Source organism: Palaemon carinicauda, chromosome 24, assembly GCF_036898095.1.
Source record: "Palaemon carinicauda isolate YSFRI2023 chromosome 24, ASM3689809v2, whole genome shotgun sequence".
In the NCBI taxonomy this organism is placed as follows: Eukaryota; Metazoa; Arthropoda; class Malacostraca; order Decapoda; family Palaemonidae; genus Palaemon; species Palaemon carinicauda.
In genome coordinates, this window is record NC_090748.1 from 101,542,426 (window position 1) to 101,559,719 (window position 17,294).

The following is a 17,294-nucleotide window of genomic DNA, read 5'->3' on the forward strand; positions in this document are numbered from 1 at the left end:
ATAGAGCGCAAACTGCGTAGCATAAATAAACTAAACGTTAGTTCATCTTTGAAACAGTACGAAGACTATTCAAAGAAAATCTTTCATAAAATATCTATTAAAAAAAATTAATTTAAAAAGTTTTAAATCATTAGCTCTTTAAAAGCTATTTACGATTGAAAGGGCTCAACGTTGTTTAACTTCGGTTTCCAAGTTAGGACCGCCTACTCTCAGGAAGGTCGCATATAAACAAATCATTAAAATTTATTTTTATGTTTATTATAAACGGAAAGTTAATCGAAGAGGCCTAATAAAGGCGGTGAGATATAAAATATATAGAGGAAAATCTATAATTAATTTATAACGTGATAAGATAATTGCTAAAAGCCTAAACACACTTCCGTCTAAGGGAAGGGTCGGCCATTTAAAAGTCAAAGAAAGTCCATACTCTCTTTGTCATCAAAAAATTAAATCTATCGAAAAAACGAGTTCAAGATTTAAGATGAAGATAAAACACCTGCACTGCGAAAGCTCAAACCAAATTAAAGTACTTCACCAAATATGATGGGAAAAACTCCAGGTTCTACAGCGAGTAAAAGTACGTCTTGTCGACACGTCGACAGAGAAGAAATTGAGTCTTTGTTTACATCGAGAGTGGTATCTGGCCGACAGTTGGCGCTGGTGGGCACACCCGCGACCTGTATAGCGATCGCTGGCGAGTTTTTACTGTATGTGTCTGTTGAGCAACAGAGTTGCAGCTATTATATATTTACCGGCTAAGTTAAATATTTAAAAATGTTATTTTCATTAGTAAAATAAATTTTTGAATATACTTACCCGATAATCATGTAGCTTTCAACTCTGTTGCCGACAGAAATCTACGGTAGGGATACGCCAGCGATCGCTATACAGGTGGGGGTGAACACCACAGCGCCATCTGTGGTCAGGTACTCCAGTACTTCTTGTCAACACCACCTCAATTTTTTCCTCGGTCCACTGGTTCTCTATGGGGAGGAAGGGTGGGTCAATTAAATCATGATTATCGGGTAAGTATATTCAAAAATTTATTTTACTAATGAAAATAACATTTTTCAATATTAATCTTACCCGATAATCATGTAGCTGATTCACACCCAGGGTGGTGGGTGGAGACCAGCATACATGTTAACAAAGAAGCTAAGTATCCCGTATTTTATTTTATTAGTTATTCAAAAATAACATAAAATAAATAAGTACCTGGTAAGGAAGACGACTTGAACCATTACTCTGCCTTTATTAAGTACGTCTTCCTTACTGAGCGTAGCGGTCCTCTTAGGATGCTGAACGACTCTTAGGTGCTGAAGTATAAAGGGCTGCAACCCATACTAAAGGACCTCATCACAACCTTTAACCTCGGCGCTTCTCAAGAAAGAATTGACCACCCGCCAAATCAACAAGGATGTGGAAGGCTTCTTAGCCGACCGTACAACCCATAAAAAGTATTCAAGAGAAAGGTTAAAAAGGTTATGGGATTATGGGAATGTAGTGGCTGAGCCCCCGCCTACTACTGCATTCGTTGCTACGAATGGTCCCAGGGTGTAGCAGTTCTCGTAAAGAGACTGGACATCTTTGAGATAGAATGATGCGAACACTGACTTGCTTCTCCAATAGGTTGCATCCATAACACTCTGCAGAGAACGGTTCTGTTTGAGGGCCACTGAAGTAGCCACAGCTCTCACTTCATGTGTCCTTACCTTCAGCAAAGCAAGGTCTTCTTCCTTCAGATGAGAATGTGCTTCCCTAATCAGGAGCCTGAATAGGTAAGAAACTGAGTTCTTAGACCTTGGAAGAGAAGGCTTCTTGATAGCACACCATAAGGCTTCTGATTGTCCTCGTAAAGGTTATGACCTTTTTAGATAGTACCTAAGAGCTCTAACTGGGCAAAGTACTCTCTCCAGTTCGTCCCCCACCAAGTTGGACAGGCTTGGGATCTCGAACGACTTAGGCCAAGGACGTGAAGGAAGCTCGTTTTAGCAAAAAAACGAGCTGCAAGGAACATGTAGCCGTTTCAGATGTGAAAACTATGTTCCTGCTGAAGGCGTGGATCTCACTTACTCTTTTAGCTGTTGTCAAGCACACGAGGAAAAGAGTTTTTAATGTGAGGTCCTTAAAAGAGGCTGATTGGAGAGGTTCAAATCTTGATGACATAAGGAACCTTAGGACCACGTCTAGATTCCAGCCTGGAGTGGACAACCGACGTTCCTTTGAGGTCTTAAAAGACCTAAGGAGGTCCTGTAGATCTTTGTTGGTGGAAAGATCCAAGCCTCTGTGGCAGAAAACCGCTGCCAACATACTTCTGTAACCCTTAATCGTAGGAGCTGAAAGGGATCTTACGTTCCTTAGATGTAACAGGAAGTCAGCAATCTGGGTTACAGTGGTACTGGATGAGGAAACTGCATTGGCCTTGTACCAGCTTCGGAAGACTTCCCCTTTAGACTGATAGACTCTGAGAGTGGATGTCCTCCTTGCTCTGGCAATCGCTCTGGCTGCCTCCTTCGAAAAGCCCCTAGCTCTTGAGAGTCTTTCGAAAGTCTGAAGGCAGTCAGACGAAGAGCGTGGAGGTTTGGATGTACCTTCTTTACGTGAGGTAGACGTAGAAGGTCCACTCCTAGAGGAAGAGTCCTGGGAATGTCGACCAGCCATTGCAGTACCTCTATGAACCATTTTCTCGCGGGCCAGAGCGGAGCCAACCAACGTCAGCCGTGTCCCTTTGCGAGAGGCGAACTTCTGAAGTACCCTGTTGACAATCTTGAACGGCGGGAATGCATACAGGTCGAGATGGGACCAATCCAGCAGAAAAGCATCCACGTGAACTGCTGCTGGGTCTGGAATCGGAGAACAATACAACGGGAGCCTCTAGGTTATCGAGGTAGCGAACAGATCTATGGTTGGCTGACCCCACAGGGCCCAAAGTCTGCTGCAAACATTCTTGTGAAGGGTCCACTCTGTGGGGATGACCTGACCCTTCCGGCTAAGGCGATCTGCCATGACATTCATATCGCCCTGAATGAACCTCGTTACCAGCGTGAGCTTTCGATCTTTTAACCAGATGAGGAGGTCCCTTGCGATCTAGAACAACTTCCACGAATGAGTCCCTCCCTGCTTGGAGATGTAAGCCAAGGCTGTGGTGTTGTCAGAGTCCACCTCCACCACCTTGTTAAGCTGGAGGGACTTGAAGTTTATCAAGGCCAGATGAACCGCCAACAGCTCCTTGCAATAGATTTGAAGTGTCCTTAGCTCCTGATTCCATGTTCCCGAGCATTCCTGTCCGTCCAAAGTCGCACCCCAGCCCGTGTCTGATGCGTCAGAGAAGAGACTGCGGTCGGGTTTCTGAACAGCCAAAGGTAGACTTGCTTGAGAAGAAAGCTGTTCTTTCACCACGTGAGAGTAGACCTCCTCTCTTCGGAAACAGGAACTGAGATCGTCTCTAGCGTCATGTCCTTTATCCAGTGAGCCGCTAGATGATACTGAAGGGGGGGAGGTGGGGTCTCCCTAACTCGATGAACAGGGCCAGCGATGAAAGTGTCCCTGTTAGACTCATCCACTACCTGACTGAGCATCGGTTCCTTCTCAGCATGCTCTGGATGCAATCTAGGGCTTAGTATATCTTTGGGGCCGACGGAAAAGCCCGAAAAGCTCGACTCTGAAGATCCATACCCAGGTAGACAATGGTCTGGGATGGGACGAGCTGGGACTCCTCAAAATTGACCAGGAGGCCCAGTTCCTTGGTCAGATCCATAGTCCATCTGAGAATCTCCAGACAGCGACGACTTGTGGGAGCTCTTAAAAGCTAGTCGTCTGACGGAGCCGGACACAAGATCATGGTACTGCTGCACAGTCTGTGAACTGTCAACCATGGGGAAGCGAGGAAGTACAGTGACAACCCGAAGCTGTCTAGACTGTCTGGGTCGTACAGACAACTCCTTATCGGGTTGCTGAGGTTGCCGCACTGCGTCACAACAAGTCACTTCTGCTGGTTGTTGAACGTCTTCCCAGTGACACACTGACTCCGTAAACAAAAAATCCTCTAACAAGGACTAAGCTTGGACTGCATGTCTTGCAACACAGCTCAAGGTCTATGGGAGCAGGTGTGGTAACAGACGGGGTTAGCGACTGAAGTGGAACCATTACCCTCCCTGGAAGCATGCTATGCTTAAATAAAAGTCCATAGGAGGCTAAGCAGCTAAAGGCTCCTCTCCAAATGACAGAGTCCTCAAGGGAAAATCAGAAGGAGGGAGAATAGCACTTTCTCATCTACAGGAACCATATCCGAGAAAAGCTAAGTTCTCTCAGTGAGGGTTTCACTGGTGCAAAAGCAGCAGACTAAAAGGCAACGTTATGAAACTGCTTGACAGTCTAGTGAGTTGGCAACAACCAAAGATGTGTGACTGAAAAGCATGCGGTAAGGTATGCAGAGCATGCTGTATGCAGAGCATGCTGTATGTAGAGCATGCTGTAAGGTAAGCAGAGCATGTTGCATGGCGTGCGGCTTATGCTGCATGGGATGAGGCTCATGCTGCATGGGATGAGGCTCATGCTGCATGGTATGAGACTCATGCTGCATGGGATGAGGCTCAAGCTGCAAGGGATGAGGCTTATGCCGCATGCGTTGAGGAGGATGCCGCATAGTATGAGGCTCCTGCCTCATGGGTTGAGGCGGTTGCCGCATAGCATGAGGCTCCTGCCTCATGGTTTGAGGAGGATGCCGCATAGCATGAGGCTCCTGCCTCATGGGTTGAGGAGGATGCCGCATAGCATGAGGCTCCTGCCTCATGGTTTGAGGAGGATGCCGCATAGCATGAGGCTCCTGTGAGGTTCCTGCCTCAAGAGTTGCGTCTGCCTCAAGGGTTGAGGAGGTAGCTGCGCAGAGAGAGGCTCATGCTGTGAAGAATGCGGTTGCTGCATGCGTTGAGGCGGCTGCCTCATAGCATGAGGTTCCTCAAGAGTTGAGGCTCTTGCCTCAAGAGTTGAGGTTCTTGCCTCAAGAGTGGAGGTGGCTGCCGCAAGAGTTGAGGTTGCTGCCTCAAGGATGGTGGAGGTTGCTGCATAGCGCTGGTATCTGGCAACTCCCAACGCGGCAGCTCACGCGTGGAGGTAGGTTGAGGAACCTCAACATCATACGTCTGGCAGGGTGGACTGCGCAGAGGTGGAGTTGAGGTTGCTGCCTCGAGGATGGTGGAGGTTGTCGCACCGCAAGAGGTTGCTGCCTCGAGGATGGAGGAGGTAGTCGCAACGCATGAGGCTCCTACCTCAAGGGAAGAGGAGGTTGCTGCAAAGCATAAGGCTCCTGCCTCAAGTGTTGAGGAGGTTGCCGCGTGGCAAGAGGCTCCTGCCTCAAGGAAAGTGGAGGTTGCTGCACAGAGCTGGTATCTGGCAACTCCCAATGCGGCAGCTCACGCATGGAGGTAGCTTGAGGAACCTCAACATCATACGTCTGGCAGGCTGGACTGCGTAGAGGTGGAGGAGCGCTCGCAGGAGGAGGTGTGTTAACCTTCTCTACCTGAAACTCCTGCATCAACACCGCAAGCTGAGACTGCATTGTCAGCAGCATAGACCACTAGAGTTTAAGAAAGACAACAACAAACGGAGCTACTGTCCGTTGAAACTGAGGGTCTAAAACAGCTGGTGCGGCAACAGACGGAGTTACTGTCTGTTGCGATACCACCTTGCCTCTCTGGGAGGTGTGCAGTTGTCGTACTGCAGCAAGTCCGAACTGACCCAGTGCTAATGGCACCACCTAGGAGTTGGACTTGCGCGGAAGGGACCGACTTGCACTTAAAAGCTGCAAGATTTGGTCCATGGTTTCTGCGAGAAACCTCTTCCGCAGACGAGGAATAAATGGGCTCTCTCGTCTTTGTGTGGGTGGGGTGATCACGTCGGCTACGTGAGTTGGTTACACCCGAAACCACGGAGGGAAACGTCTGTTCGTCGATCAAGGCCTGCTGAACCCATAAGTCCTTCGACATTACTTCTCCCCTGGGCTTGGGAGCTTGTAAGAGGTCCCAGACTAGGCGAACAACTGGCACGAACAGACGAACCCTCGAACGCAACACTGTAACACTTTGCGCTTATCACTTTATCACTTTTGATTTTCTGTTTGCACTTATTTAACTGAACTCGAAACTTTAAGTGGTTTGTACCTGAAACACGCAATTCTATCCTTCATTAAAAGTTAGTAATTGCGAAAACAGTATTACAATGTAACAGAAAAACATAATGAAAGATAAATAATTCAGTGGCTGGAAAAGAGACTAAACACTAGATCAAATAAACTACGTTTAAAATCTCTCACCGCATAAAGCCTGAGAACAAGAATAAAACTCTAGAAACGTTTACCTTCTTCCCCTAAAGAGACTAGGGAGAAGAGCAAAAACGATAACAACGTTACCCGCTTGAACGAAACGTTTATCCTCCTCTCTCTCCCTCCGTCTCTATCTCTCTCTCTCTCTCTCTTGACTTAGCACCTGAGAGAAGAGCCCAATTATATATATCGTTAAAACATATTATTGTTAAAGGGAAAAAACTGAAAGGTTTCCCAAATAAAAAGTTCCTTTATTAGAATTAAAACCATTTAAGCTAAGAAAGAATGAACAAAACGCTAGAATCGGTTTACTCTTACTGCAACGTGACACCGTGATAGACTCTCTCTCTATCGTAACGATAGAGCGCAAGTTGAACGTTCTGAACGTCAACAACTGCAGAGACAAAACAAAACGTTAGTTCAACTTTGAAAACAGTACAAGACTATCAAAGAAATTCTTTCAAAAACATTAAAATAGCATATGTTAACAGGTAAAAACGAAATGACGGGCTCAATGTTAATTAACTTCGGTTCCAAGAAAAGACTGCCTACTATTAGGAAAGGTCGAATATAAACAAATATAAAAATTAATTTTAATAAGTTTATAATAAAAGGAAGTTAATCAAAGAGGCCTATAAAAGGCGGAGAGATATAAAATAAATCTATAACTTTGTTAAGCAAAATTAAGAGAGTCTATACTCTCTTCGACACCAACACTTCCGTCTAAGGGAAGGGTCGGCCATTTAAAAGTGAAAGAGAGTTCATACTCTCTTCGTACCAAAATTAAATAAAAAATTAAATCAAATTAATTCCAAAAACTTGCTAAGCTAATGATATAGCTTCCTGAATAGCGAAGGCTAAACTCTAGAGCAAATACATCACCAAATCGTGAGCAATAACTCCAGAATCAACAGCGTATCCATGTAGGTCTAGCCGGAGGCACGACAGAGGAAAAATTGAGGTGGTGTTGACAAGAAGTACTGGAGTACCTGACCACAGATGGCGCTGTGGTGTTCACCCCCACCTGTATAGCGATCGCTGGCGTATCCCGACCGTAGATTTCTGTCGGCAACAGAGTTGACAGCTACATGATTATCGGGTAAGATTAATATTGAAAAAAAAAAACATAGGCCACAGACACAGCAGCTTTGAGGAATGAAAGTATAATATCTGAGGTTCTCTAGGTACTCAATTATTCCCTCACTGTCGTTCAGCCAGTAAGGGTTGTATAAGACAATTTCTCGAGGACCTAGGAGGAACGGTTTTAGATATACTGAATTGTGGCTGCTAGCGCTGCAAGATTTTTAGCTCCTGACTCCCTTCAATTCAGTCATTACTTGAGTGAGCTGGTACATTCACATCATCATCTTGTCTGTACTGTGTTATAGGTCATGCTAACCGAGCATGATTTTTACCCCATATTTCAGGCTTTATCACCCAAAAATTGTTTGCAGAATGCATAAACTCCAAAATGGGTTGGCAATGCAAGAGCCCAGGTCTCACACAAGAAAAGGGCGATGTTAACCAACGTAATTAGGTTCTCCACGATAGCAAAAGGGGGAGGGGTCACAGGTGAGGGCCATTTGCCCCTTTGGTAGGACACTGCCTGTATTTTTTCTATAATATAACACTGCACAATATTAGTTATAGTATAGATCTCTTCAAATATAAGAATTTGAGTCTTCCTACGACGTACATTATTAATGTAGTTACAGATCTTAATAAAAAAATTCCCATTTTTCTCTTACCATTTTTGTGACCTGCCATAAGAAGCTCCTTCGAATAGCTCAGAAAAAATCTGTTCAAACAGAATCTTAGTCACACCGATTTGCATTCATAAATTCCCGGGAATGTGTTTACAATATTGGAATATACACTATAATAATGCTTTTATTCCATTCACCCCTTTGTTATTAGTATAATGATAGTTTGTATGCAGTCGATAGTACAATACGATTGAAATAATGCCAAAATACTCACCCATACTGCTCATGTGTGTAGGGCAACGTGCACCACTTCCCAGATCAGAGGAGCAAAGATATAATGTTTAATTGTGAGTGAAATGAGCAACAGCAAAGCAAAGACCATTGGAACTAGTGACAGTGATTATAGTAATTCAATAATTTGATAATTAAAATAAACCCAAAATACTCGCCCACACGGACAATGCGCGTAGCACAATATGTATCGCTTGCTACATCAGAAAAGCAGGAAGATATTATGTTGCAAGTCATGAAAAAAATATTCATGTTCACAGTGAAATCTACTGTAGACCGTACTGTATATTAAGTGTTCTGAGACAAAATCACTGCAAGGTCTGTTAACTGTTGCGTTTCAGGGATTTCAAATTACAGTACATCGTGTTTCAAGTCGAGTAAACAATTGTTGTTTTAAAGAAACATTGGGGATTTGGTGGGTGAAACCACTATTATATTAAAATAACTGGGTAGCGTTTGTTGTTTTTTCTTGCATTCCTTACGTTATATAGAATAATATAATAATTGTAAGAGAGAAAATACGACTGGAACATTTTAGGGCAGTTTGAATGTTTTTTAAAACGAAGAGGAAATTCATAGTTTTCAAATTATGGTCGTCAATCCACCATAATACAAAACCTATGAATTTCTACCATCTATCGCCATCTAAAACCTTCAAAACACCATTAAAGAAACCATGTGTCAGTCTCATTTTCTCAGTAACGTTTATTGCACTACTCTATACTTTTACTCGCCATTGTAAGTTAGGTTAGGTTAGGTTTGAACATAAAGTATTCCTATATTTTATTTTAACAAAAGCCAATATTCCTACGATTTCATTTTAACAGAAACCATTATTCCTATGATTTCATTTTATCAAATGCCAATATTCATACGAGTTCCTTTAAAAAATGCCAAAATTCCTTTTATTCTATTGTAACAAAAGCCAATATTTCTATGAATTCCTCTTAAAAATAAAGCCAATATTCCTATAACATCATTTTAACAAGCCAATATTCCTATGAATTCATTATAACAAAAGCCAATATTTCTACGATTTCATTGTAACAACTACCAATATTCATATAAATTCTTTTTCATAAAAGCTAATATTCCTATGATTCCATTTAAAAAAAAAAAATGTTATTTTCCTTAGTAAAATAAATTTTTGAATATACTTACCCGATGATCATGTAGCTGCAACTCTGTTGCCCGACAGAAAAAACCCACGGTCGGGATACGCCAGCGATCGCTATACAGGTGGGGGTGTACAACAACAGCGCCTTCTGTCGAGTAGGTACTCAGGTACTTCTTGTCAACAAGAACCAATTTTCTCCTCGGTCCACTGGGTCTCTATGGGGAGGAAGGGAGGGTCCTTAAATTCATGATCATCGGGTAAGTATATTCAAAAATTTATTTTACTAAGGAAAATAACATTTTTCAATATTAATCTTACCCGATGATCATGTAGCTGATTCACACCCAGGGGGGTGGGTGGAGACCAGCATACATGTTAACATCAGAAGCTAAGTATCCCGTATTTCATTTTAGCAGTTATTCAAAATAACAAACATAAAATAAATAAGTACCTGGTAAGGAAGTCGACTTGAACAATTACTCTGCCTTTTTAAGTACGTCTTCCTTACTGAGCCTCGCGATCCTCATAGGATGCTGAGCGACTCCTAGGAGCTGAAGTATGAAGGGTTGCAACCCATACTAAAGGTCCTCATCAAAACCTCTAATCTAGGCGCTTCTCAAGAAATGATTTTGACCACCCGCCAAATCAAGTAGGATACGAAAGGCTTCTTAGCCTTCCGGACAACCCAAAAATATTTCAAGAGAAAGATTAAAAAGGTTCTGGAATTTGGGAATTGTAGTGGTGGAGCCCCCACCACTACTGCACTCGTTGCTACGAATGGTCCCAGAGTGTAGCAGTTCTCGTAAAGAGACTGGACATTCTTAAGATAAAAGACGCGAACACTGATTTGCTTTTCCAATAGGTTGCGTCGAATATACTTTGCAGAGATCTATTTTGTTCAAAGGCCACGGAAGTTGTGACAGCTCTAACTTCGTGTGTCCTTACCTTCAGCCAAGCTTGGTCTTCCTCATTCAGAAGGGAATGAGCTTCTCGTATTAACAGTCTGATAAAATAGGATAAAGAATTCTCTGACATAGGCAAAGATGGATTCTTAACTGAACACCATAAAGCTTCAGACGGGCCTCGTAAAGGTTTTTAAAATAGAACTTAAGAGCTCTTACAAGACATAATACTCTTTCTAGTTCATTTCCAACCATACGATAAGTTTGGAATATCGAACGATATTGGTCAAGGCCGAGAAGGCAGCTCGTGTTTGGCTAGAAAACCAAGTTGTAGAACATGTAGCCGTTTCGGATGAGAATCCGATGTTCTTGCTGAAGGCATGAATCTCACTGACTCTTTTAGCTGTGGTTAAGCATATCAGGAAAAGTGTCTTAAAGGTGAGATCTTTCAGGGAGGCTAATTGAAGTGGTTCGAACCTGTCTGACATAAGGAATCTTAGAACCATGTCTAAATTCCAACCAGGTGTAACCAAACGACGCTCCTTCGTGGTCTCAAAAGACTTAAGGAGGTCCTGTAGATCTTTATTGTTGGAAGGATCTAAGCCTCTGTGACGGAAGACTGATGCCAACATACTTCTGTAACCCTTGATAGTGGGAGCTGAAAGAGATCGTTCTTTCCTCAGATATAAGAGGAAGTCAGCTATTTGAGTTACAGAGGTACTGGTCGAGGAAACGGATACTGACTTGCACCAGTTTCGGAAGATTTCCCACTTCGATTGGTAGACTCTAAGGGTGGATGTTCTCCTTGCTCTAGCAATCGCTCTGGTTGCCTCCTTCGAAAAATCTCTAGTTCTCGAGTCTTTCGATATTCTGAAGGCAGTCAGACGAAGAGCGTGGAGGCTTTGGAGTACCTTCTTTACGCGTGGCAGACGTAGCAGGTCCACCCTTAGGGGAAGTGTACTGGGAACGTCTACTAGCCATCGAAGTACCTCGGTGAGTTATTCTCTCGCGGGCCCGAGGGAAGCAACTAGCATCAACTTTGTCCCCTCGTGAGAGGCGAACTTCTGCAGTACCTTGTTGACAATCTAGAACGGAGGGAATGCATAAAGATCTAGATGTGACCAATCTAGTAGAAAGGCATCTATATGAACTACTGCTGGGTCCGGGATAGGTGAGCAAAGTATTGGGAGCCTCTAGGTCATCGAGGTTGCGAAGAGATCTATGGTTGGCTGGCCCCAGGTGGCCCAAAGTCTCTTGCATACATCCTTGTGGAGGGTCCAATATGTTGGAATTATTTGTCCCTTCCTACTGAGACAATCTGCTATGACATTCAAGTTGCCTTGGGTGAACCTCGTTACTAGTGAAAAGTCTAGACCTGTTGAACAGGAGAGGAGGTCTCTTGCGAACTCGTACCATGTCAGAGAGTAGGTCCCTCCTTGCTTGGAGATGTACGTCAAAGCAGGGTGTTGAACGTGTTCACCTCCACCACTTTGCCTTGAAGGAGAGACCTGAAGCTTTTCCAGGTCAGACGTACTGCCAGAAGCTTCTTGCAGTTGAAATGCATTGTCCTTTGACTCGAGTTCCATAATCCCGAGCATTCCCTACCGCCTAATGTCGCACCCCAGCCTACGTCCGATGCGTCCGAGAAGAGAACGTGGTAGGGAGTCTGAACAGTCAGGGGAAGACCCTTTCAAAGGTTAATAAAGTCCTTTCACCAAGTCAGACCAGACTTTATCTTTCCGGAAACCGGGATCGAGACCGCTTCTAGCGTCTAGTCCTTTTCCAGTGAAAAGCTAGATGATACAGAAGAGGACGGAGGTGTAGGCTTCCAAGTGACACAAATAGAACCACGGATGACAGTGTCCTAACCAGACTCATCCACAGCCTGACAGGGCAGTGTTCCTTCTTCAGCATCTTCTGGATGGATAGCAGGGCTGGGGATTGATCGTCTTGTTCAGCCATGTCCTCATCAGAGGGTTCCTCATTCGAAACTGATGAGGAAACGGCAACGGAGTGGGCAACGTCTGACTCGCTGAATCCGGTCGCACTGGTGGATGCGTGACGGAGCCGGACACAAGATCATGGTACTGCTGCACAGTCTGTGAACTGTCAACCATGGGGACGCGAGGAAGCACAGCGTCAACCCGAAACTGTGTAGACTGTCTGGGTTGTGCAGTCAACCCCCTACAGGGTTGCTGAGGTTGCCGCACTGAGTCACAACAAGTCATCTCTGCTGGTTGTTGAACGTCTTCCTAGTGACACACTGAACGTCCACAACCACCTCCGAGAGTCGCTTAACGGCAACGTGCGACTGGCAACCCACACTGGGTCGCACCGGTGGAGGAACCATCTCAACTGGCGGACGTGAGTAGGATACCTCAGCGTCAACAGGGCGTACAACCAACCGGTAGGAAGGTTGTTGGCTAGAAGGTTCTTCTCCGTAAAAAATCCTCTAACAAGGACACAAGCTTGGACTGCATGTCTTGCAACAAAGCCCATTAGGGTCTATGGGAGCAGGTGTGGCAACAGACGGGGTTAGCGACTGAAGCGGAACCATTTACCATCCCTGGAAGCCTTGTTATGCTTTAATTAAAGTCCATAGGAGGCTAAGCAGCTTAAGGCTCCTCTCCAAATGACAGAGTCCTCAAAGGAATATCAGAAGGAGGGAGAACAGCACTTTCTCATCTATAGGAACCATGTCCGAGAAAAGCTAGGTTATCTCAGTGAGGGTCTCACTGGTGCAAAAGCAGCAGACCAGAAGGCAACGTTATGTAACTGCTTGACAGTCTGTGAACTGTCAAAAACTGAACTGTCAACCACAACAGGTGCGTGAGGACATACAGCACTGGTGCATTAGTAGCAGACCAGAAGGCAACGTCAAGTAACTGCTTGACAGTCTGTGAGCTGGCAACAACCAAAGCTGTGTGGGGAAGCCTCAACTCCTGACTGACTAGTCTGCTGCGGGTGAGTGGCGGTAACCACAGTGGGTAGCGGAGGCTGACACACCGTGTCAAAACACGGCAGCTTGTGGTAGCTCACGCACGGCAACGGAGTGCTCCGTGTGTCTGTGGGAGTCAGTATACGTCTGGCAGGGCCGACTGAGCATGGGTGGAGGAGCTCTCACAACAAGAGTGTGGGAGCAGGCAGCCATGCTGGGCGCACAACCGTGGCAGGTTGTAGGCAAACGGGAGCATCGTCAACCTTCTCCGCAGTCGGAGAGTGGGAGCAGGCAACAACCAAAGCGGAGTGGTGGTGCGTGGTGGGGACTGCCGTGGGTTGCGGAAACTAACGCATCGCGTCAAAACACGGCAGCTTGACTCCACTTTCCCACTGCTGATGCGGTAGCTCACGCATGTTAACGGAGGGAGCCGCACGTCGGCTAACGTTAACATGCGTCTGGCAGGGTCGATTGCGCATCGGAGGTGGAGCTCTCCGCAGCCGGAGTGTGGGAGCAGGCAGCCTCAGCGTGAGCTGGGCGCACAACAGTGGCAGGTTGTAGGCTAACGAGAGCAGAGTCAACCTTCTCCGCACGAAACTCCTGCATAACCGCAGCTAACTGAGTCTGCATAGACTGCAGTAAAGACCACTTAGGGTCTACAAAAAACGGCAACAGACGGAGCTACTGTCCGTCGTGACTGAGGGTCTAAAACAGCTGGTGCGGCAACAGACGGAGTTACTGCCTGTTGCGGTACCACCTTGCCTCTCTTGGGAGGTGTGCAGTCGTCGGATGACTGCAGCGAGTCCGAACTGACCCAGTGGCTACACCTAGGCCGTTGGACTTGCGCGGAAGGGACCGACTTGCACTTAAAAGCTGCAAGATTTGGTCCATGGTTTCTTACGAGAAACCTCTTCCACAGACGAGGAATAAATGGGCTCTCTCGTCTTTGTGTGGGTGTGGCGATCTCACGTCGGCAAACGTGTGTAGATACGCCCGAAACCACGGAGGGAAAAACGTCTGTTCGTCGATCAAGGCCTGTGGAACCCATAAGTCGTTCGACATTACTTCTCCCCTGGGCTTGGGAGCTTGTAAGAGGTCCCGGACTAGGTGAACAACTGGCACGAACAGACGAACCCTCGGACGCAACACTGTAACACTTTGCGCATAACACTTTATCACTTTTGATTTTCTGTTTGCACTTATTTCACTGAAATCGAAACTTTAACTGATTTCTACCTGAAACACGCAATCCTATCCTTCATTAAAAGGTAGTAATTGCGAAAACAGTTTTACAATACAACAGAAAAACATAAATAAAGATAAAGAATTCAGTGGCTGGAAAAGAGACTAAACACTAGAACAAATAAACTACGTTTACAATCTCTCACCGCATAAAGCCTGGGAACAAGAATAAAACCCTAGAAACGTTTTACCTTCTTCCCCTACAGCGACTAGGGAGAAGAGTAAAAAACGAGAACAACGTTACCCGCTTGAACGAAACGTTTATTCTCCTCTCTCTCCCTCCGTCTCTATCTCTCTCTCTCTTCTCTCTTGATTTAGCACCTGAGAGAAGAGCCCAGTTATATATCGTTAAAACATGTTATTTGCTAAAGGAAAAAACTGAAAGGTTTCCCAAATAAAAAGTTCCTTTATTTAGAATTTAAACTCTTTAAGCTAAGAAAGAATGAACGAAACGCTAGAATCGGTTTACTCTTACTGCAAAGTGAAACCGTGATACACTCTCTCTCTATCGTAACGATAGAGCGCAAGTTGAACGTTCTGAACGTCAACAACTGCGGAGACTAAAAACTAAACGTTAGTTCATCTTTGAAGACAGTACGAGACTATCAAAGAAATTCTTCCATAAAACATTAAAATTAAAAAAGTATTGAATTCTTTAAATGTTAAATACGATATAACGGGCTCAATGTTAATTAACTTCGGTTCCAAGTTAGGACCGCCTACTATTAGGAAAGGTCGCATATAAACAAACATAAAAATAATTTTTTATAAGTTTATAATAATTGAAAAGTTAACCGAAGAGGCCTAAAACGGCGGAGAGATATAAAATAAATGGATCTATAACGTGTTAAGCAAAAATACCAAAAACCTAAACACACTTCCGTCTAAGGGAAGGGTCGGCCATTTAAAAGTGAAAGAGAGTCCATACTCTCTTCGTCACCATAATTAAATCTATCGAAAACGAACTCAAGCTTGAAATGAAGATAAAACCCCTTCATAGCGAAAGCTCAAAACTGGAATAGTGTACTTCACCAAATCGTTGTGAAAACAAATCCAGTTAGGGACGGCGTATTTAGTAGGTCCTGCCATTGGCACGACAGAGGAAAAATTGGTTCTTGTTGACAAGAAGTACCTGAGTACCTACTCGACAGATGGCGCTGTTGTTGTACACCCCCACCTGTATAGCGATCGCTGGCGTATCCCGACCGTGGGTTTTTTCTGTCGGGCAACAGAGTTGCAGCTACATGATCATCGGGTAAGATTAATATTGAAAAAAACAATTTTCTAATGAATTCCTTAAAAAAAAAAAACCAATATCCCTATAACTTCCTTTTAAGAGAAGTCAATATTCCTATGAATTCATTCTAACAAAGGCCAAAGCATGTACAACAATAGACAGGATATCGGAAGTCTTAGCAGAGGTAACTCGGAGGGGTGAGCAATGCAGGGGGAGGTTGGTTGGTTGATTTTAGAGTGCCTTACCTGATGTAAAGCATAGGCTCTTGCCTTGGCAGTACGTAAGCGCAGAGGGTTGTTAACACTGTCACCCATGGTAATGACATGGCATCGTTCATAAGATTGGGGGAAAAATATCAAAATGGGGAGCCTTTGTATATCAGCGGCCACTTCCTCCCACCTGCATAGAAATTATCTTCCCCATTTATAGTTTGTTTTTCTGCAAAACCTCTACACAAGAATATAACCTAACCTAAACTTCTCCCATGGTGTATGTATGAACATGGCCACCTATATTAATGATGATGGCTGACTTAGAATACGGCAGTGTAAGAAGGGTCACAGGGGGTTGCTAGCCCCGTGTTAGGTAGGTAGGTAACGACACAGCTTGTAGGTTAGGTTAGGGGGGAGGTTTGGGTTAATTGGTGTCCATTTTTTATGCACACAGGAGAAACTGGTCGCTAATTTACAAAGGCTTCCTTCGCCCAACCTAACCTAACATACAAGCCGTGTCCTTACCTGATAAAACTAAAGTGGGAACAATAAACACAACAAAACAAACATGACAATGGTATCAAGACATGTCCGTTATTCTACCATAAGAGTTCCAAAGCCTTCAAATAGTAATAATCAATAAGATATTGTTCATTTGACTATCTAACTGAAAGATTTAGTGCCTTAGTAAACTTAATTTACGCAAATGCGTGTAAATATGAGTGAGGGTGCTACACAAGACCTGATAACCACAAATAACCTCATGCATTTAGTTTTTACCTTCTTTGCCAAAGTTCCATTGTCACAGTCCTTTCGAAGCACTGATTCCATGCTTTTAACTTCACAGACATCCATTATTTTTCATTTAAATTATAATAATCTAACAAATTTTCGTTGCCATTATAATACTGGTTTTCAAAATTCCTGTTCTATCTTGTTTGTTTACTAAAACGTGGGTATAACATTTTATGATATTCTCTTTCATCATTATTTTCTCGTCATTTTTTATTATACAAGAAAATTATATAATTGGTAGAATATTAGATGCAGCAAAATTTTTTTTAGAAGATAACATGTTTGTCATACTCATGATTAATGTTGAAGATTTATGTAAAGATATATAGCCATAAAAAATGTTTGTTCGTTAAGCCATTGCTGTGAACAGGTAAAGCTCATACCTTGTACCAGCTCCTCAATTTTAACTTTCCTTTTAGTGTTTGTAGATTTCTAATGATATATTTATTCTAACAAACCTAAATCACGTGGATTTATCAATGTTTGAAAACAAGAAAAATTCATATACCTGGTTGTAATGAATTACGATAAATAA

At 43.9% G+C, this 17,294-nt stretch overlaps 1 protein-coding gene across 1 annotated transcript in view; it reads right to left on the reverse strand.

The window, feature by feature from the left end:
• Nucleotides 1-16,924, reverse strand: part of gwl (serine/threonine-protein kinase greatwall) — a 69,846-nt gene extending 52,922 nt beyond the window's left edge. Inside the window, exon 1 of the mRNA XM_068348398.1 lies at nucleotides 16,745-16,924. Within this exon, the coding sequence (XP_068204499.1) occupies nucleotides 16,745-16,819 (75 nt within the window). The 5' untranslated portion in view covers nucleotides 16,820-16,924. The remainder of the gene's footprint in view (nucleotides 1-16,744) is intronic.
• Nucleotides 16,925-17,294: the final 370 nt, after the last annotated feature.